The 23336-nt window shown below is 37.2% G+C and overlaps 2 protein-coding genes across 2 annotated transcripts; one reads left to right on the forward strand and one right to left on the reverse strand.

Annotated features, from left to right (window-relative positions):
• Positions 1-3087: 3087 nt before the first annotated feature.
• Positions 3088-11207, reverse strand: LOC148060808 (receptor expression-enhancing protein 6). The gene is made up of 6 exons (XM_087779482.1): positions 11122-11207; positions 10909-11052; positions 5673-5766; positions 4773-4911; positions 3506-3674; positions 3088-3425 (listed from the first exon to the last, which is right to left on the reverse strand). The coding sequence occupies exons 2-6, from the start codon at positions 11021-11023 to the stop codon at positions 3388-3390; spliced, it is 555 nt and encodes a 184-aa protein (XP_087635608.1). The 5' UTR covers positions 11024-11052; positions 11122-11207; the 3' UTR covers positions 3088-3387.
• Positions 11208-15550: 4343 nt separating this feature from the next.
• Positions 15551-23014, forward strand: slc1a8b (solute carrier family 1 member 8b). The gene is made up of 10 exons (XM_087779401.1): positions 15551-15643; positions 15734-15949; positions 18072-18114; positions 18190-18403; positions 20212-20311; positions 20596-20829; positions 21386-21580; positions 21656-21790; positions 21857-22010; positions 22898-23014. The coding sequence occupies exons 1-10, from the start codon at positions 15600-15602 to the stop codon at positions 23012-23014; spliced, it is 1452 nt and encodes a 483-aa protein (XP_087635527.1). The 5' UTR covers positions 15551-15599.
• The last annotated feature ends 322 nt before the right edge of the window (positions 23015-23336 follow it).

The following is a 23336-nucleotide window of genomic DNA, read 5'->3' on the forward strand; positions in this document are numbered from 1 at the left end:
ACATTGATTTAAACAAATTACTTGTTAATGTTGTACAGTTAGTCCAAGTCACTACTAGGAGTTTACTTGGTCCCACCGAACACATATATACAATTATTTAATAATAGCGTTGTGTATAAAACACACATTTTGTTTACAAAGATCTTCTGTTCTTCACATGTTTACTGCATCACAGCAGGTCAATGTGTTTTAAATCATCTTTGGTGATGCTTTAATCCAGTATGGTTTGTCAATAAAGTTTTTCTTTAAAATAAAATGGACCCGACGCGTCACAAATCGTTCAACTCAAAATGAATATGATTGCTTTGGCAATTATCCTGCACATACCCCAAACCGGTACTGACAGTACCAATCTGTTTGAGAGCAACAACTCTTCTTTGTTTTGTTTTTCCTGTTGAATTATAATCACATGCGCCCCTAGGGGTAAGAGACAGTACTGCAGAGAGGCATGACTCACCTGCTGATTTTTTTTTTGCGCTTTATTGGACCATCATCATCAACAATTCTCTCACAAATACATTTCTTTACAAGTTCATATTGGTGATCGTATTGTAATGTTTTAATAGGTATACCTAAATATCATGCTTGAAGATAATGGGATTTGTTGGGGCAGACATGTATGTAATGTAAAATATGTTAATGTGTTCTAATGTTTTTAAAATATGTATAATGTGTAATTATGTGTACTGAATGTCTTAATACAATGTGTCTGATTTATCTTTTTTTGTGAACGGCTGCGACAACCTACATTTCCCCAATGCGTGAAGAATAAAGGTATATCAATCAAAACGTCAATCAAATGTGACTCATGTTCGAATGTTTAATAAGGTTTAAATTTAAAAAATGTCCCCTATTTACAAAATTGAATTATTTTAATATACATTTTATATTTTGTATATTCATATGTTATATTCCAGCATAAGAGTTTGTGCGCATTGTGTAAAAAAAGTGCATTATTACAGAACACAAAAGCTTATTTTAAGGAAGAAAATGTTCAGGTTTGTGCATTTTGTTTTCAGTCTTCTCTTTCATATGAATGTACATTTAATACAACCACAATTTTCCTTTATTATGGATCAATGTCATGCCAGCGACAAGGATTACAAACTGTGAATGTGTGAGTTTATTTATCTTTTTTTACTTTTAGATGATACAATGAGTGTGAACCCACATCCAATCTCTGGTTCGATTCCCCTTAAAACTAGCAATTTCCCTGGTATCCTAATGACTTCCGGTCTGACAGGAAGTCGGCAATTTATTATTAAATTATATTTTTTAAGTCACAAATAAATCTACCATTTTTTTTAAAAAGAGACAAAAACTTAACAAAATACATCCCCCAAGAAATAAAAAAATGGCGGCATATTCCAGTTCAAACTGCGCCTTTAAATGCCGTCCGGCACGAGAACGTATTGATTACGTCACGCGTGTTCGTCACCCCGGATCGCTGCTGTGATAGTTTCAGCACCATGGAGAGAGTCTGGGTCAGAACCACAGGAGCGAGATCACACGGTGCTCTGTTGGAGCCAGAGGAGCGCAGACCGGGTCGATACCCGGGGGGACGAGGCAGTGAGACTGGTTGATATTCATTCATATTCAAAGCTCGTGACCATTAACATGTCGAGACATTTTTATCGTCCGGAACAATGGCTCGGTATCACAGACGCGTGCATGTGCCGCTTCCTATCGGTAGGATTTGGAACTACATGTCCATAAAAGTCAATTCTGGTTAATTCTGGATAAGAGTTCCCAAATGATCAAGGGGCCTGCAGGGAGGAGGACGGTCACGTGATCACAGCCTTTTTTTTCTCCCTTTGGCGGCACGACCCCTGGGTCAGACCACCATTTCCCGCCCTCTCCATCCAGAGCGGCGTCTTGAAAGGGTTGCCTGTTGAGATCCCCTTGAGCAAACACATCACATCTGGATGGTTAGCTCGTCTGAAAAGACACTCAAGTGGGCGGAGGATGGTGAATAGAAAGCGTTTAAAGTGGGGTGGAGATATATTTAGAACGCTTGGAATGAGTCAAATGTAAGTAGTTATTATTTATAAAGCGCCTTTTTCCAAACCAGGGTCACAAAGCGCTTTAACAATCAAAAACAATACACAGTTAAAATACTTTAAAAGGCCAAGACATATAAGTCAAAGACAAGAGTCCCTGGAAATCAAGGAAAAGAAAAATGTCTTCAGATGTTTCTTGAAGGAGTCAGTAGATCATCAAACACAGAGGAAGATCGTTCCAAAGCTTAGGAGCAACAGCCTGGAAGGATTTCTCTCCTCTGGTCCTGAACCGTGTTCATGAACCATCAGTAGATTCTGATCCACAGACCTCAGAGCTCGAGTTTAAGGCTGGATCAGATCACTACGTTTAAAAAAAAACCAACTAATTATTTACATAATATTATTAATAATTCTATTTAAAGATGTTTATTTCATGCTCAGAAATGTAGATTAATTCTTCTGCTTTTCAATTAAACAAATCCATGTCATTTTCTAAATGAAGACAGTTTTTATATTAATCATACACTAAAAATAGGTATGCATTAAAATCATTTCAAAGTCTATGGCATAATTTCAATCACTGCTTAAACATATGTCTATGTTTCATCTATCCATCACTAGATCCCAGGAAGTTCTACCAGCAAAGTCACCCAGTGACAACTGAAGGTCACATAATCAGGGAAAAAAAAAAAAAAGCAGTGAAGAGATGCTGGTCAACCAAAAATAATGTAAAACAGTGTATTAAACCATAAAAGAAAATTATAAAATATTGACAAGATGTGAGTATCAAGATGACAATATATTTGATATAAATATTAAAATAATCCAAATGTCACCAAATTATTGATTTAAAGTAGCATGTGATTTAATAATGAAAACAGAGGTTTAAAACGAAGGAGAAATCCGGGAATTCATTTTTATTTAGCTTCAAACGCACAAGAGGAGGTGCAGAGGAGCCTCACGGACGCGATAGAAAACCATTTCTGGGATCAGTGGAGCGAGCCAGCATTGTAACTCGCTACGAGTAAAATCCAATTCCCCGGCCGGCGACGAGGCCGCGGACGCACAGAAGCAGTGGATCCACACACAGAGTTGGGAGCAGTTTTATTACGGTACCACAGGGATGAGTTAAGACGTGATCGAGGACAGACGGGAAACACAGTGAGAATCTTCCCTTGTCAGCCGAGCAAAGTTTCAGACAGTGATGGAAAAACTTTTAACAATGAGTCACAGTGAAAGTGTTAAAATCCAAGAGTCCTTCAAGGTCAGTTTCCAGTTCTTGTCGTACAAGTGGAAGCCTCCAGTGAAGCTTCCTCTTCTTTCCATCACTTCAGTTTCACAACGCTTCTTGTTGAGTCAATAAAAAGGAAAGGCGGAGTCGTCGGCGTTACTTGGTCTTGTCGTGGTTCAGGGCAGTATTGAGAGCTGGCGGACACACAAAGACGGGGTCATCACTCAGGGGGACTCGTGAGCTCAGGGCACAGGTTGTGTGTTTACGGACTCACCCTCCTTGGTGACCGTCTCGGTAACGCTCTTGGCTTTGGCGCTCAGATCGTTGACCATGTTGTCCATGGCGGCCTGGTGCTTGAGGAAGAACGGCCGGATGACTCGCCTGTACAGGATTTCAGAGCCGTTCCACTTCACAGGAGCCATGCACCAGATCAGGAACAGACACTGAGAGAAGAGACGGATTGTGATGCCCGACTACCTCTGTGCAAAGAGAGCGCCATCTATCGCCCTCATCTGAAGAGGAACAGCCTTTAAAATTCGGAAATACTACAATGTATTTTTTTCTGTTAAGAAAAGTCGTTTTGAAGAGGATTAAACCAGACAGTCATGAAGTTATTTTGACATTTTAAAAGTGGAAACTTAAAATATTTTATGAAAATATAGTTGTTTTTTAAATAAATAATTTGTATATTGAAAGGTTGCTTTTTTTTTTTTAATAATGAAGTTAAAAAAAAGACTATTTCCATAAAAAAAAAAAAGTTTTAAACAACAGTCTGATAGTCTTATTCCAAAAAAAAAAAACATCCAAAAAGTGTTGTGTTACTATGATAACACAATGGTTAAAAGGCTTTTGGAAAGTGTATTTTTAGATGATTGAAATTACTATATATATATATATATATATATATATATATATATATATATATATATATATATATATATATATATATATATGGATTATTGGATTTATTAAGGTTCAATTATTCCAAAATAAAAAAGTCAACTATTTAATATAGACATGATTGAAAGAAAGTATTCAAAATATTTTTAAGCTTAAAAAACATATCAATAAGCAAATTCAAAGTTTCAACACTTTATGGTAGTAATATACTGTACATTCTTTAGTTTTCTTTTTTAATCCCCCATGCCTGCAATACATGTATTGTCCACTAGAGTGTAATGTTGCCTTAACAAAAAAAAAAGATCATGGTTCAAATGTTTTGTTTTTCATTATTTGGTTTACCTTAGCGGTATAAAACACAGGTAGAATGCCCAAAGATAGAACCACTAATTTTATATTTCTAATATATATTAATTTCTAATAATATCAGTATGACAACAACCTTCAGAAATCTCAGTTTGGAAAACCACAGTTTTGGTTAATAACGTTAAAAGCGAAAATTTATAAATGAGAAAAAAAGCCACCAAAGAAATTAAACTGTTGAGTCCACGGGTAGGAAAAGACTGTGTTTCATTTGGACAGAACATCAATAGGTTCACAGATGATTCGGCGTCAACTGTTCGAACAAAGCGTCGACGCACCTTGCCGGCGTAGTAAAAGGGGAACCAGAAGAGGAAGACGTCAGAGAAAGCTTCGCCGAGGCTGAAGAGTCCGTAGACGACCCAGTAAGTGAGCCACTGGGTGTCGTCGTCCTTCACGCTGCTCTCAATGGCCTTGATGCTGCACACACACCCACACACACACACACACACGACACAACCTCACTGGGTGAGTGCAACAATACGCTGACAAATAACTTTTTTTTAACTCTTGCGTTTGTTCAGTTCATTCAAATTGATTTCAACTATACCAAAAAAAAAAGTTTTTTATTTTGAAGTACTGTTGATGGTTTTCTGAACTTGCTAGTCTGTGGTTTTATGGCAGCACGATTATAGACAGTCTGGGATGATAGCTCACCATATGAAAAAAACTTGTTTCTAAATTTTCAGAGAACCTTAAACTGATTTAAACCGAAAATTAAACAAGCAAAGAGTATTCTAAGAAGTTTGTAAACCAGCTTGTATACTTGCATTTCTGGATTACACTTTTATCCATGTTTTTTTTGTTGCCGTTTTGGTACAAATGTAAAATGTAAAAATTTAAAAATAATCTCCTAAAAGTCTAGGCTGGACAATGACATTTCAAAGTTACATGATTTGTAACTTTGAAATGAAATGAAAGTCTTAATAATAATATTCATGCAATATTAATCAATAAATATTGTCAATATCAATCAAAATAGCTACAAGGACTATCGTTTATTCATTTATTTTAACAGAATACTTAAATATCAAGCTGGAAAAAGTTTTAAAATATGATCCTAAAATAAAGAATTATTTAATAACAAAGATACCATAATCATAATAGTGCAGCACTTCCGGTGGCAACTTAAACAGAGACTATTATTTATGAGGTGACATGCGGTGCAACTTGATACATACGAGAAGTAAGCCGGGTACAGGAAGCCAATCAGGTTGCAGAGCAGCGACGCACCGAATCCAAACAGAAGGTAGATCCCGACCACGCCGAGAGCACCTGCAGCGGCGGGAGGAGAGGAGGAAGGGTTAGGTCACAGTCATCAAACATGTTGTCACTTGGGTGTGCCCGACAGCAGGATGTCGGCACAGACGACGACCAGGATCTGGAGGAGCGCCTACAAACACAAAATGAGAGCTTCACGCTTCATTAAAGGGAGGGCCATTAAGGGAATCGTACGGAGATATTAACCAAGGCTGTGATCATCACAGCAGCTGCTCATTTAAAACACACAAGAATCAAAACATGCGAACAAAAACTGTAGTAGATCAATGCCTAAGAATATTGAATGGTTGAATTTATCGTTTAATTTTTTCAATTTTAAAAATGTTGGTATGATAATGAAGTTAATTCAAGATATACTAATCAAGTTGCTTGGTACTCTTATGGTCTCATGACAACCATGTTGACGCTATAATAAATCCTACATAAGAACTATATAAATCCGTTATTTTAAAAATGTTAGAATAGTATTATTCAATTATTTACATTAAGATTAACATTTCAATATACAAACTATTGAATTGGAAAAAAAATGTAAGCCTATTAAAAAAACAAAATACATTTAAAAATTAAAAATATATAACGAATTAAAATGAAAAAATGTAACCATTCAATATTCTGATCGCACTGATATACGTCCATAAGAATCACTACAAATTCCAAAAGATAAACACATTTGAATGACCTGAATTTGAAGCATTATTTAAGCGACGACTCCAAAAAAAAGTCTTTATTTGGTCAGTTGTTGAAGGAGCTCTGCTGTCGCCAGCCTCTTTGGCCACACCTGGTGGCTAAACATCAAAATGTTTAAACTGATGTAGTCCAGCATTCACACCTCAACTGCGGACTAGACTCGCTGACAGCTCGTCAGTCAAATCGGGAAGTATTTGAATGTGGTTTGTCTCATTTGGAGTGTACACAAAATATCCCAACCACTTCCCTAAAATGGGACACAAACTGGAAAAACAGTAATAACAATTTGACAGGATAGCAAACATTTGCACATGTTTCCTTAAAAATAAATAACTTTTAGAGTCATCTGTATAAAAGATTAATAAAATAAAAGTTTTGTATTTATTTGTCCATCTATATGTATATATATATGCACATCTGGACGACTCTCACCGAGGGATCAGATTATATTATTCGATTGTATTTATTACTTATTCTCTTAAAAATATAAAGTATTTAATGACCCTGAACCTAACATTTTAAAACTATATCATACTAAAATGATTGGTCCACAGTTCTCTGATTTATGTTGAGATTTATTTAAATAAATCGTATATATTGACATTCATGTACATTCATTTAAATGGCGGTGTGCCGTGCATGTGCTTGTGTACATTAAGCAGGACAGAGCAGACAAACAAACAAAAGCTTCATAAAACAAATAACATGAAAGAGTGTCCCTGTTTAATGTTTACCTCTGTATTATAACATGCTACCCATCTAGAAAGTAAATATTACACATATGAAACAATACTGACATGGTATTTCTGCCATTATTGTTACAGCAAATCTTTTTATTTTCACGCGTTTAGCTACGTGTTTATGTGTAAAAAGTTTTTAAAAGTGGACTGTATGTATTAAAGACTTCATCCAGTGGATATATAAATGTATATATATCTATATATATAGATATATATACTGTATATATATCTATATATATGTCTGTCTAAAACAGCTGCTTGAAGTGGAAATAAAAGCCAAGTTGTTAGTTTAAACATAAAAGAGTAAACAACACTAGTTGCACATTGATCAATGCTTTACACAATGGACGACTGACACCCTTCACCATCATTGAGCTTTGGTGGCGGCTGTGAGGTGCCAAGATGTAAACGCAGAATTATTTATCAGATTTATTTATCCTACTTAAAATGATCATAGCTAACATTATCATGGTAACAATATTATAGCCAAGATTATTGCTAAAAACATCATAGCTAACATTATTATGGTAACAATATTATAGATAAGATTATTGCTTATAACATCATAGCTAACATTATTATGGTAACAATATTATAGATAAGATTATTGCTAATAACATCATGGCTAACATTATTATGGTAACAATATTATAGATAAGATTATTGCTAATAACATCATAGCCAACATTATTATGGTAACGATATAATAGATAAGATTATTGCTAATACCATCATAGCTAACATTAACATGGTAACAATATTATAGATAAGATTATTGCTAAAAACATCATAGCCAACATAATCATGGTAACAATATTATAGATAAGATTATTGCTAATAACATCATAGCCAACATAATCATGGTAACAATATTATAGATAAGATTATTGCTAAAAACATCATAGCCAACATAATCATGGTAACAATATTATAGATAAGATTATTGCTAAAAACATCATAGCTAACATAATCATGGTAACAATATTATAGATAAGATTATTGCTAAAAACATCATAGCCAACATAATCATGGTAACAATATTATAGATAAGATTATTGCTAAAAACATCATAGCCAACAAAATCATGGTAACAATATCATAGATAAGATTATTGCTAATAACATCATAGCTAACATTATTTTGGTAACAATATTATAGATAAGATTATTGCTAATAAGATCATAGCTAACATTATTATGGTAACAATATTATAGATAAGATTATTGCTAATAACATCATAGCTAACATAATCATGGCAACAATATTATAGATAAGATTATTGCAAATAACATCATAGCTAACATTATCATGGTAACCATCTTAAGTGTTGTAAAGGTAACACAGGAATTTGTTGTGGTGGCATTACGGAATAACCAATCAAAGCTAACAACCTCATAGCTAACAAAATCCTAGCTAACGTTAACAAGAAAAAATGACTTATTTGTTGAGGGATTACAGGTCTGAGTACATTATGTAAAAAAGCTAAAAAGTCACCAATACTTCTCTGACATTGGGAGGTCGCCAGAAAAAAGCTTATTAAACCCTTCAAGTTTTAATAATCCCAAAAGGAAACAAACAAAACGGACAACTATACATGTTGAAAGACATTTTTAGAAGAAAAATGTACTATTATTAGCATTTTAAAATGTGATGGCTTTTTAATCATATCTATGTTGAAACAATAAACATTTTCTTGTTTAAAAAAGGAGAACATTAGACGACAGAACTTTCTTTACAAACAACTTCAGGGCAAGATAAGGAGAAGCAAACAAGCCACTAAACAAATAAAAAATAGAAAAACTGGGGGGTAAATATTTGGGGGTATTATATTAGGCACTGGAGGTTTTACTACAACTGCAACTGAGGATTTCTCTTCAGGAAAATTCTAAAGCAGGGTCAACGTGTGTCTGATTTAGTAACTAAATGACAGAAAACCAACCTTGTTTGTGCTAGAAACAAATCATGTCAAAGGTCATTTACATAAGTGATGTCATCGGACCACTCCCTGATTTTATTATCTTGTTACTTTATGATGCATAATGAACTTAGCACGTTGCTTCCGTTAATGTGTTGCAGACGTCAAGTATCGTAATGACCAGACTATAGAGCTCACCAAAAAAATTAAGAAAACCTGTATGTAAGCCACAGTCACAGAAAGACGGTTCACAGTTTTGTTTTTAAATACTTTCATTCTAAAACTTAAGATGTTGTGATACAAGTTATATTGTTGTCCTTAATTTCATGTTATGGAGTCACACAAAACTCAGCCAAGTGAAACGTTAGGATGCGTTCATTGAGATATTGATAAGATATTTTTAAAAGGATGAGTACTCGTTTATACTAAGCACTGGAATAAAACATTTACACATTTAGAAAGGTTTTAATAATACATTCTCCAATCGTGGATTCAAAAAGTCCACATGCAGCAGAATACTGATGAGAAAGATTGGGAATTGATATAGAAAAAAATGTGTTTATGCAACATCAGCTGCATGTAAGTAAATATAAAACCAGTTACAGCGAGTCGCTGTGTTGACTGACTGCAGAGGATGTCTCCGAGGACACACAAAACAAACTGATGATTAATAAATGCATTTTAATTGCTTAATTTAAGCGCTTAATCCCGACAATATTTATGCTCTAGAATGGAAACGGTAATATAAACGTCAAAAGATCCTTTCTTTACAAAGTACTGAAGTGTGCTCTAGCAAAAAATGCTTTAATCAAAACTGATACACATGAAAAATAACGTTTACTATTTTTATGCAAAGCTTGCGGATGTTTCCTTAACAACCTTAGCTTAAAGTGAATGTAGGTCAGGTTGGTTAGAACACTTCCTGTGTCTGAGTGGCATCACAGTACCAGTGTTTGCAACTCTGGTATGTTGGCATAAGCATTCAGAAAAAAACACCTAAGAATTAAGTAATATTAAGTTAAGTCATGGCAAGTTGAACAACCGATCGTCCTGGTATCTCCTTCCATTGCTGAGCTGCGATGGGATATTTCAGGGTGCGATATAAATACTCTAGGGACCAGCTGCTGGCATTTCCAGAACATTAGAAGTAGTTCAATGAAGAGTATCCTCTAGCTACAGTTATTTACTTTATGTTCATACTTTTTTTTTCAATTGCTTGCACAGAATATTTCAAGTATGATTCATCAAACATTATCAATACCATGAGGAAGTAAACACCCAAAGCTAACGGGGAACAATACACAACAGAAACACACAAGAAGTTCCAAAATGTTTTTGGAACTGAAACTCATTCAATATTTACCAATAACCCAAAGGCTTCTCTTGAAGACAATATGAAATCATAACATCCATGTGACCAAAAGCACTTTGTTAATGAATCATTTGGTTTTCCCTTATTAAATAACTATTCTTTATAATAATATGTTGTGAAATAAACATTAATTCTAGCTAGTATTAAATGGTTATTAATTATAATTAATTATAATTATATTAATGGTAGCACAGCATATGAAAAAAAAACTAGTGCATGTTTATTATTAAATATTTACTGATCGTTTGTTGACTTCTTTTCTTAAGTGTAAGAAAATATGTCTAGAACAGAATTAAGTGGCTGTGAATCCGTCACTATGACTTGACTGAACTTTGCTTTCCAACAGGTGCATCACACATGCGTGCAACACCTGAAATGTCGATATATTTAATGAAAAAAAAGGTGTGTATTGAACATACCCAGGGCGATGAATTCTCTTTGAACTCCTGTTTTCTCCTCCAGAACCGCCAGCTGGTCGGTCACAAAGTTCTTTTCGTGGCACAGCGCCACAAAACGATCCTTGAACTGACTCATTTTTGTTGCCGTCCCCGGTCTCACGCCGACTAAAGTTTCGAAAAAGTAATGAATATATTAAAGACAATGCATTTTTTATTTAGAGGATCATTCGCTACCTTGTGTTTGTGGAGAACAAAAAGTTACCGGCTGTTGCTGCTGCTGCTGACTCGAGTGGAATGAGTTAACAGAGGGGGAGGAGCTACGAGCGTGAGGCTGGCGACCAATCACAGAGAGGCTTGCTGTGGTGTGTCCGGTCTGTAGGTGAGAAAAGACGGAACACAAATGTGTCGATTATGTGCGGAATTTAACGTGTTTTTGTTAATTTTGATTTGTTGAAAATAATGACCAAACATTTTATCTACAATTCTGTCGAGTGTACGGTTAGGTAAAAAAAAAAAATACTCAACAAATTTTAGTAAGGTTGCGTGACGTCACCCACTTGAAACCGTGTCTTTGAAATATAATAGCCAAGAAACTGTCAGAAATAATGCACTTTATTGTCGGGGGTATCATCATATAATAATGGGATATGAATTTAAAAAATGTAAAGTGTGAATTTTAATAAACAAACCTAATATAGTGTATTTATCGACGGTTAAATAAACCGGTTTGATCCTCTTGAATACATTGTGATTTTTTTCCATTTATTTGTACAATTTAAGCGCTCAGGAATGGACCTGACAGAAAAGGGCTTTCAGAGGAATGGAGATAAAGAGGAAGAGTGAGGACAAAGAGGGATGATGATCACCACATAAATACCTTGAGAAAGATATACATTCAATTCATTATTTTCTCTGTCGCTACCTTTTTAGTGATTACCTTTAATGTATTCAGTGTATATGTAATCCTTCACCTACCAAGGGAGTAACAAATCACTTTCTATCTATCGTTATATATTTGATTGAAATGCTACTTAATACCACTTTCGGCTGTCTTTTTCTCTTTTTTAAAGGGTTTGTGTAGCAATGAGATTTACATCACGACGCGTACTTCCCTTATGATGCATCTTTCCTCGCATCCTGGAACAAAGGCGATAACTATCATCGATTAGAGCAGCTTTTTCATATAAATTCACTGTTTCAAAAAGGGAAAATGTAATTAGCTGTGTTGCATATATACGCCAACAGAGGGCGCTACGATATGCTATTTAGAATCGCCGTTAAACAGTTGCTATTCAAGGATTGCCTATATTTTTTAATAAAAAAATTAAACTAGATTTGTGACTAACGTATATGATCAACGTCTGATTAAATATCTATGCAGGTGTATTAAAGTATCAAAATAGCTTTATTTAAGTAAAGACCGATCTGATCAGATTCAGAAAAAAACTGTTGAGTAATGAAAACAAATTAAATCCTAAACTACTTTTCTATGACTTTTATTCAGAATACTTTGACGATGAAAATATATTTCCCCAAACACTGGCTAAACGTTTCTGATTTCTAATTTGTTGTATTTTGTAATGCCATTAGTGCTTATTTAACATTCCTAATCCAGAGAAACGGCAGGTCGTGAACATGTGCAGGATTTGTTCCAGGAGGATCGCCTTGGATTGGGAGAAGAAAGACACATGTTTGCACATTTGTTTGTGCTAGGCTCAGGAAAAAGGGATTACAGGTGATTGGATTGTCAAGGTTAAGTTGACAGACATTGTTGAAGAGCACAAGAGACCAAGTCGGATCACGGTCGTGGACATTGAAGACTCGATGGTGTCAGAAAAACCAAAGGATTAGCAAATATTTAACAGCATATTTTAATCTCTGACATGATAACTCAGGGCCATTAAAAACTCTTAAACAGCTGATTCTCTGTTTAAGATTGAAATATTTATTTAAAAATACACATTTTCAGAGGTTCGAATCAAAATAATTCCCTGTGAGGGACACTGTGACAAGAAAATGAAGGGAAGACCCAACTTCAATAAGTCGGTTTAACCTCTGATCTAGTGGGCCGTCCATGAGCCTGGGCTGCGATGAAGGAAGATCTGTTGGCGAGGGATCGGGATAATCCATTTAAGGAAACCTTTGCCTTCAGTCAATGCTTTCTATCTCAGACTGGATGAGCAGCTCAGAGTGAAAGCTGCCCAAGACTCCACCAGACTCGCCGGCTCCACATCCTTGACAGAGCTCCAGGAAAGAAGGCATCTCGATCCATCTTAAAGTGGTCATTCAGGGGGACGGCGGGCCTCATCCAGCACAGGACCAACATGGATTTGTTAAAAAAGTCAATCTCGAGTATTCTTCCAGTCAAACTCCGGGCGTACGTGAAGGACTATTGCAAAAGGAACGGCCTGTTGACCCTCTCGGTGTTTGCTGTGGTGACAGGATGTGTACTTGGATTTTTGCTCAGAACTTTCAACCTGTCTACTCAGGTATGTATGGATGAAGTCAAAGCAATAAATGTGTTGTATCTGTTGGTAATAACTGTGATATTGTTTTACTCATCTTGACCAGTTGTGCTTTATTATGACAATAATATACAGAAATGTTTTCCTTCAACTGAGAAAAATCTCTAAATTTAGGAAAATGACGTCACAACACGAACTGGATCTTATAATCCATGTGTTTGTGTCTTCTTGTTCAGACTATTGTAACAGTTTATATTCATGTCTAAACAAGAAGGAGCTGTCTCGCCTGCAGTTGATACAAAAATCTGCAGCGAGAATTCTGACCCGCTCTAGTAGAAGAACTCACATTTCTCCGATCCTTAAATCTCTTCACTGGATGCCAGTTTCTTTTAGTATCTATTTTAAATTCTGATATTTACTTTTAGAGCTACCCATGCTCAGGCTCCACTTTACATCAGTGATCTGATCCAGCCTTACACCCCAGCTCGGGCTCTGAGGTCTGTGGATCAGAATCTGCTGATGGTTCCTAAGCGTTGGAATGATCTTCTTCTCCCTCTGTGTTTGATGGATCTACTGACTCCTTCAAGAACACCTTCATTTTTATTTGTGCAGGTTTTTCCCTGATTTTCTGGGACCCCTGTGTTTGTATTATGTGTCTTGATCGTTTAAAGTATATATTTTAACTGCGTATTGTTTTTGATTGTTAAAGCACTTTGTGACCCTGGTCTAGAAAGGCGCTTTACAAATAACCTTTACTTTCCTTTCCTTACTATATTTTCTGGCTACAGTGCCCAGTCAATAGAAAAGAATAAATAAGGTTAAAAAAAAAATAAGTAAAAGATTTTTTTATCTTCTACTTTTCAATCCCTAAACTATCTGTAGTTCGATTTTCTGTCTCTAAATTGGTTTCTCTAAAGTTAAAATGCTTACGATTGTACACGAAACATCATCCTGAAGCTTCAATACCTTTTTGACCTCGTCATGGTAGCAATCCACTCTGAAGAACCTGCGTCAGTGTGTGATGTAAGATCCTTTAAACATACCAGGTAATTGAAGAACAGCTTAGCTGATGATCGGCGAGGGCGGAAGAGTGAACTTCACTTCATGACGTCTTTAGCTGCTTTTCCAGACACTTAAATCCAAAACGAAACAACAAAAACAAGTTCTGTGGTAGAGAACTAGATGAAACAATCAGCTCCACTTATGGAAAGAAAACATAATATAAACCCAGGATTTTATTCTTATTGTCTTTCTATTTACTAGAAAGCTCCACGTTAACTGGAATTAAGAATAATTATAATTTATATTTATCTATCCAACATTCTTGTCGTCTGTATATCCTTACCTGAACATTACTGTTCAGTACAATGTCTTGCTTGAAAAAAAACATCCAACAACTTTTCTATCCCTAGTATAAGCATCAAGCTTCGACTTCAAATACACGTTTTATTATTTATTTATCTCAGTTATTAAGTATATTTTGCTATCACAGTGGGGGGTGTCGTGTCATTCTTGTTGGAAACGTAACACAGTCCAAAAACATAAACAGGTTAATTGGGAACTTGGGGAAAATGTCCATAATAAGGTAAAGAAAATGAATGAATCGGTGGAATTGTTCCTTTTTTATCACTAGTTAATAGTTTAAACTACTTGCTGGAGGGTTCAACTCAGGTCAAGGTGAACTAGAAGACCCTCACTCTTACAATGATAACCCAATGCAGGGTGCATTAAAAAGTAAATATGGTTACTTATTTCCCCTTTATTTCCAGGGGACAAAATTAAAATAAAAAATACAGGTTATTAACAATTTGATTATAGTTTCGCAGATTATTGTTCTGTGTCAAGGACTAAGGCAAGAAACAACAAAATATACATTAGGCAATGTCTACTGACCAGGAGCCATTTGCAACCCTTGATCAAGTGACCCTGAGCCTCAGTTATGAAACTTTTGAATGTAGTCACAATAATGCTAAACTTGCAGCAATACAATAAAAAGGCAATATAACAAGATTTGACAAGATTTAAGAAGTCAGAATTGTACTCTGAGGTACTGTTAATTTAGAGGCTGACGACAAGCGTTTTACTTCGCTATGTTGTGTTATTCTTACCATCTTATGATAAATACAATATTTTTAATATGTTTGGCACTCTTCCGTCTCATTAAAACTGGCTTGAACTGCTTCTGATTCTGTGTTTTCTTTCCTCCCACAGGCCAAGATTTACTTCTCCTTTCCTGGAGAACTGCTGATGAGAATGTTAAAGATGTTGATTCTGCCCCTCATCACATCCAGGTAAAGTCCACAGAACATCTTGACCTAAACAAACAAAGAACTGAGCACCTCGTGCTGTGACATCAGTCCAACTAAACGTGTCCTCTCCAGTTTAATGTCCGGCTTGTCCGCCATGGACACGAGGGCGAGCGGCAGACTCGGCGTCCTGACCATCACCTACTACCTGTGGACGACGTTCATCGCTGTCATCGTTGGCATAGTGCTGGTTCTGATCATCCATCCCGGGACCGGCTCCGAAAAGGAAGGTCACCACGCCAGTTCTGGACCAGTGATGACGTCTGCTGACGCCCTCCTGGACCTGATCAGGTAGGTCTGCGAACATGTACCTCTGTGATGACACCAGACATTCTCCTGATGGTTCCATTATTTGACCATCATTTATCTACAGCCAAACCATGTTTGATCCTAAATGTAAACCAATCACTTCTGTGTGTGTGTAGGTGTGTGTGTGTGTGTGCATTAGGGTGTGTGTGCATTTTGGTGGGGATGTATAGGTGAGTTTGAGTGTCTGTGTTTGTGTATCTATGTGTGTGTCTGTGGCTTTGTGTGCGTGTATATGCACAAGTGTGTGTTTGTGTATCTACGCGTGTGTGTATGCGTGTGTTTGTGCATGTTTGTGTATGTGTATATGTGTGTGTATCTGTTTGCTGTGTGTGCGTGTATGTGTGTGTCTCTCTGTTTGTGTCTTTGTATGTGTGTGCATTGGTGTGTGTGTCTGTGTGTATCTGTGTGTCGGTATGTGTCTGTGCGTGTGCGTCTATGGTGTGTGTCTGTGTGCATGTGCTTGTGTGCGTCAATATGTGTGTGTTTATAAGTGTATTTGTGTCCCTATGTGTGTGTGTCTATGTGTGTTTGAATATATGTGTGTATGTTTGAGTGTATGTTTGCTTGTGTGCCTCCATGTGTGTGTGTGTGTGTGTGTGTGTGTGTGTGGGTGTGTGTAAGAAATACACTCCTCACAACCGTAGTCCCTAAAAAAATACACAGTTTAGCTTTATGGACTCAAAAGAAAACACAGAATAAAAAAAGTTTCAGTATCAACAAAAAGCATTTTAATGCTCTATAGATGTTCACCAGTGCTGGAGTTAGAGCGCCCTCTATGCACATACTGGACAAGACAGTCACTGGACTGACCTGAGATCACAGCTCTGTCTAAAACGACAAACAATAATCAGTTCATTGCAGGTGGTTTGTGCTGCAAGTCTGAGTCTGGTTCTGCTCAAAGTTTCTGCCAAGTTTTTTCTTAAAAATAATAAAAATGTTAAGGGTCTTGCAGAGGAAATAGTCTAGTAAATTCCTAGAAGAGTTCTGCGTGTGTTTGTTTGTGTGTGAGTGTGTGTGTGTGTGTTCTTTCAAGCATGCCCTTGACTTTAATCTGGTTACTCAACAAACCAAGATCAGTGTGTGTCGGCTGCTGTGTGCAGGAGATCCTCAGTGTTACGTGTCTATACTGTCCGGTACACCAGGCACTGACGTATGGGGTTTAAATACACCCACCATTCTCACCGCTTCTGTCACTCTCACTTTGTGTCACCAGGTGTTCAATGTACTGAGAGACAGGAAGTGGTCACCATGCGTGTGTAGCTATAGGTGATCAGAGCAACACACACTCATCTGAGGACACATTTTAAATTAGACCCAAAAATCACCAACAATGAAATGTTAATATATGTAGCTTTTTAACCCTTGTGTGATCTCAGGGTTTGTTTGTTTGTTTTTGATACCACAAATACATTTGTTTTCAAGCCTTTGGGTCACCTTGACCCAGAGACAACATAAAGGATACCACAAACACATTTGTTTTCAGGCCTTCAGGTCACCTTGACCCAGAGACAACATAAGAGATACCACAAACACATTTGTTTTCGACCCTCGGGTCATCATGACCCATAGACAACACAAGCGATACCACAAACACGTTTGTTTTCAGCCCTCGGGTCATCATGACCCAGAGACAACACAAGCGATACCACAAACACGTTTGTTTTCGGCCCTCGGGTCATCATGACCCAGAGACAACACAAGAGATACCACAAATATGTTTGTTTTTAGCCCCCGGGTCATCATGACCCAGAGACAACACAAGAGATACCACAAACACGTTTGTTTTCGGGTCACCATGACCCAGAGATAACAAAAGGGATACCACACACATATTTGTTTTCAGGCCTTTGGGTCACCTTGACCCTGAGACAACACAAGGGATACCACTAACATATTTGCCACCCTAGCAAATATGTAAAAAACCCGACTGTACAAAACACATCATACAATTTAACCTCCAAAGTCAATCAAGTTTCATGGGACTATGGTGACAAAATGTGTGATTGTCATCCTTTCGAGTTGGTAGATACAATCATAAGAGCTGATGAACAGATGTTTCTCCTCCTTGTAAACAATGATATGACACGAGATGATGTCTCCACAGGAACATGATCCCCTCGAACCTGATTGAAGCCACTTTCCAGCAGGTAGGTGAACTCACATTTGTGGGCTGAAGCCACTTTCTTCTCCCTCACTAATCCCTCCACGTCCCCGTGTCGCAGTATCGAACGGACCTGGTTCCCATCGTGCAGTCCTCCAACTTCAAAGAGTCTCAGGCCAACTATGTGTACGTGATGCCGGACTACCACAACCCCCGCCTGGGACACCCGGTCTTCCTGGAGATCACACCGGCTCCGGACATCAAGTACAAGATCGTCCCGAGCACCAGCAAGGGCATGAACGTTCTGGGCATCGTCATCTTCTCCGCGACCATGGGTGAGAACAACACACAATAATAATGATTAACATTGCCAGTGATGGTATTGGTTATATTTACTTGTTTGAGACACGTTTTACCTCCTAGTGTATGTGTACATACAAGGACGATATATTCTTATAATGTATAAAAAAACAAGGATATATTTGTATTATTGTCCAAGTACTTGACGCTGGTGTTGCAGAATTTACAGACTTCATGATTCTCCTGAACTGATGTAATTTGTTTTTAAACCAAATATAATCTGCTGGAGCTGGCAGTATCCTCTCGTTCTCAGACATCGCCGAAATCGCGCAGGATTTTATTGTTCCTTTAGCTGCACAATGACTGCTGCTGTTACACTGCCCTACAGTTTAATCAGAACACAAAAATGAACAAATGATGTAAATATTTGGATGTTAATTGTAAATAGAAAAATCCAATTATACAATTTTCGTTTTTTCAAATACACACTTAACAGAAATACTAACCATCAAGTAACTATGATACAATTAAAATGTGTATAAAAGGCCAAAAAATAAATAATAATAAAAAAGGATCTGTTGTATATTAATAAGTAATTATGAAAAATAAATAATATTTCAGTGTAAAAGATATTTTCTGGACTGTCCAGACTAAACATTTAAATGTGTGTGTTCATTTTTATTGTTGAGTAAGTTAAAAGTACAATAGATGCTAAGCAAACAGAGTCGCTTGCTAGCTCCTGTAAATGCTATGTTGATACAGATAGTAAACTCAACCTAGCATGTATTTACCTTTACTTAAAAATGTTTAAAATAGTTTGAACTCTGAATAATCAACTTTGTGGGATGTGTATTAAATCTAAAGTTTTCACCACTTACTGCTACAACACAGATGTGCAAGTTAGCTAGTTAATAGTTAGCATGTAAATATCTGCTACCTTTAGCTTAGCAGCACAAAAACCTATTTCATAAACTCTTCTTTTTTTTAATTGCTAGTGGGTCAATAGAACGCACTTTATTTTTTGGAAGATCAATAACCATTGACTTTATTAAAGTCACACTCTGGGTCATATTGATCTCTTGTGTTCGAAAACAGAACCATGTTCTATAAAGGCTGCGTCTGCTCTAGCGTCCCCATCTTCAACCTTATATTTACAACAGCTTTTTGTGTCAACTTAAACCATTTCCTGCCTTTTTAATCTGAGGCAGATTTAAGTTAAGTTTTGACCATTTGTTTTGGAGGGTAAATATGTCGGCAGGTGTTTCATACAAAGGGTAGTTTCAATTAAAATGTCTATATATAAGGATAGATGTGGTTGTATAGAGATTAATACAATTGATTGATTGATTTTTAGTCTCACCTAAAAATACAGGTAAAAGTCCTCGATTTATTTAATTTGATTTAATTAGTTGTTTTGAACAGACTCGAAAAAATGTTGCCTGCAAGCTTTAGTTTCCACCAGCAAGGGTGAAAATATCCTTTTTTTTGTGTAAATCATTAGATAAAAATATAAAACAATAGATCTATATCAAGTAATGCAAGTTAACACATAATAAACCAACTTCAGGGTGTAAGTGACCGTTTTATCCGTTACAACTCAAGCAACTTTCATAGAGAAACAGTAAAGTTAGATTTAAAAAAAAAAAAAATTATGACTGTATTACATTCATCACAATGACTGTTGAACCGCGAGATACAACCCTTTGTTTACTACTCAACTAGTTTATCTTCACTTGTGTGTCGTTGGTATTACAAACATTAACCCTTTATTCCGTGACTAGTTTATCTTAACCGATTCTGAAAATAGCACCAGATTAAAGTCTTCTTGACCCCGTGTTCCCAGGTCTGCTGCTGGGCAAGATGGGAGAACGTGGAGCTCCGCTGGTCAACGTGTGTCAGTGCATCAACGAGTGCGTCATGAAGATCATCAACGCTGCCATGTGGTAGGTGCACTCCACCTCCCTGGCACACACTGAGATAAATAAAAGGGATAATTGAGCCCGGAAAAGACTCCAGGAGAACAGCAAGGGCGGATTATTTTCTAAAAGTGAACCTGACACAGCAGCTCAGTCGCACGTGAAGTGTCATCTTTCAGGGATTACCAAGCAAGTGGATTACACTGCTGGGAATGAGTGAGGAAGCTCTTTTTAATGGGGTTAGGGAATCTAGCGAACACATGCTTCATCACGCGTGGAAGAAATGACGTCCCCACTTGTTACCTGTTCAGGTACTTTCCCTTCGGAATTGTGTTCCTGGTGGCGGGAAAGATCCTGGACATGCACGACCCGGCCCACCTGGGGGAGAAGCTGGGCATGTACTTCATCACGGTGCTGTCCGGACTCTTCGTCCACGGCCTCATCCTGCTGCCGTCCTTCTACTTCTTCTTCACCCGCAAGAACCCGTTCCCCTTCATCCGGGGTCTTCTTCAGGCCCTCGTCATCGCCTTGGCGACCTCGTCCAGGTACGACGAAAACACACAAACTTTTTATTGCCAGTCATATATTTTTTTGTGGTGGCAGTACAGAATAATAATATTAATAAACAATAAAAGCTTTGCCGCCCAGAACCCAAACCCCAACTTTTTTGAGGCGCCTGATGGCGCTTTCCCCTTCAGCAACAGTGCAAATGATCTTTTTAGGAAATTCTCATTTCAGTTTATACATTAATTTCGGTTTGTTGTACAGTTTGTATTCTTCTTTTTTTGCACTTCTGGTCCACCGTTGTTTAGCTAACATGCCGCTATCACACGGACGTTAATCGATGAATTAGCAAAAGTGGTTCACTAGATAACAGGAGTAAACACTTTTCTCTCTAAATATGTCCATTAAAAAAATGTAAAAATCATCTAAATAATCCCCATTGCTGAATGGTCACTGCCTATATAAACTGTATATATATTCTTAACTGCACAACATCGCAAAAACAAATCTTCTTAGAGCAACATGCTAAGCTAACAATTAGCTCAACTGTTGAGTTATAACTTTATGCACTTGTGTCAACGCAACGTTTGTCTCCAGCTCGGCCACTCTGCCCATCACCATGAAGTGTCTGCTGGAGAACTGTGGCGTGGACCGACAGATCGCTCGCTTCGTCCTGCCCGTGGGGGCGACCATCAACATGGACGGGACGGCGCTGTACGAGGCCGTGGCGGCCATCTTTATCGCGCAGGTCAACGAGTACGACCTGGACTTCGGTCAGCTGGTGACGATCAGGTAATGGACGGCTTCGGTTTATCAACTGTGAATCTTCACGGGATGAAACCTAAACACGCCTCTCTCACGCTGTAGTATCACTGCGACGGCCGCGAGCATCGGGGCTGCAGGGATCCCCCAAGCGGGGCTGGTTACCATGGTGATCGTCCTTACTTCCGTGGGCTTGCCTCCCGCCGACATCTCCCTGATCGTCGCCATCGACTGGGTCCTGTAAGTGAATCTTTTCCCTGCAATGTCTCTCGAGCAATGTTTGAGAAGATCTTTGCTGCCTCTTAGGGATCGGTTCAGGACGATGATCAACGTTCTGGGCGACGCCCTGGCTGCCGGGATCATGGCTCACATCTGTAAGAAAGACTTCGAGAGAAGGGCCTCCATCGCAAGCGGCGTCAATACCCCAGTTCCTCCCAACAGCAGGCGTGGCAGTCAACGGGTATGTCTTGTTTTAAACATCTACAGTTTAAAATAAACAACTCAAAATGTTTTCTTCTTTATTATCGAGACGTTTTTTTAAATAATGTAATTCAATAAATTGTATATTGAAGGTTGAATTTGTTTGTTTTAACAATAACACCATTTTAATTGAATTCCTATTTTTTTTTTACCTATATTGTTTCATATTCTTATTCCAATAATTAAAGAATAGTTGTTCTTAATTCAACATTTTGTAATTAGACTTTATTTATTGTCATTGCACAGAAGAAAACAGCAGTGAAACTGGCAACCAAATTCCGTTGCTTGGCAACCATTAAAAAACACAGCAGAGTGAATATATATAAATAAAAGTATAAATAAAAATATTACGTTAAAAAAAAAAAAAATAGTAGCTGTTTAAATTCAATGTAATTGAGCTAATTTTTGCAGTATTATTTCAACATTTTATACAGAGTTTTAAAGGCCACCAATTAACAATATTGAAATAAAAACTTTCGTTTTTAATTATTGGATAAAGAATATCCAACTTTATGTCTAATGTATTCACATTGAAAATAATCTAATTTTTTAATTTAATTATTTGAAAAATCAACTTTTTTCAAATTTTAAAATTTGAAGGCAAAAAACAACAACATTACTAGAAATAATGGATCTTATTGGTTAAAACAAGATAAGGTAGATTAAGGTCATAAATAAACAATTCTAATAAAGTTAAAGATCTTCAACGTGAAGATGGTGTCAAATCAATATGAAACCCAGAGGAAAAAACATCTACATTACAAACATCTGAATTGATTATGTTGTACTAAAATGACTTTATATATATATATATATTTATATTTGTTTGTCTTCCAGAGAGACACCCTCATCTCCTTCGGCAACCAGAGTGTCGCTCTGTCAGACGCGCCTCTCATGGCGCACCGCTGCGACTATGTGTTCGAGGTGGACGGAGAGAACGTTCTGGAGCGACCCATAGCCTGTTACAACCTCTGCCAAGTGTGACCCCTGACCCTTTTGAAGAACGGTGGACACGGGGCGGACCGGACCGGGCCAGAAGACTTGAACAGACATGGATGCTGAAAGTTGTTTCTGTTCGGTTCACGGTCAACAAAAAAAGTGCTGCAATCTTCAGAGTGACCACAGGAGGCCGCTCTCACAAACCTCTCTTGATACTGCGAAAACAGACGCACTTGTGCCATCATCAAAAACATGCATTACTTGATGTTACAGTTAGTTAGAAACTTAATAACCAATCCAACATAAACGGGCGAGGTGGAGTCTGCCCGAGACGCGCCAGGTTTTAACTTCTGTTTGCCTTATTCAG

The sequence above is a fragment of the Callionymus lyra genome, chromosome 18 (assembly GCF_982586985.1).
Source record: "Callionymus lyra chromosome 18, fCalLyr1.hap1.1, whole genome shotgun sequence".
Lineage (NCBI taxonomy): Eukaryota > Metazoa > Chordata > Actinopteri > Syngnathiformes > Callionymidae > Callionymus > Callionymus lyra.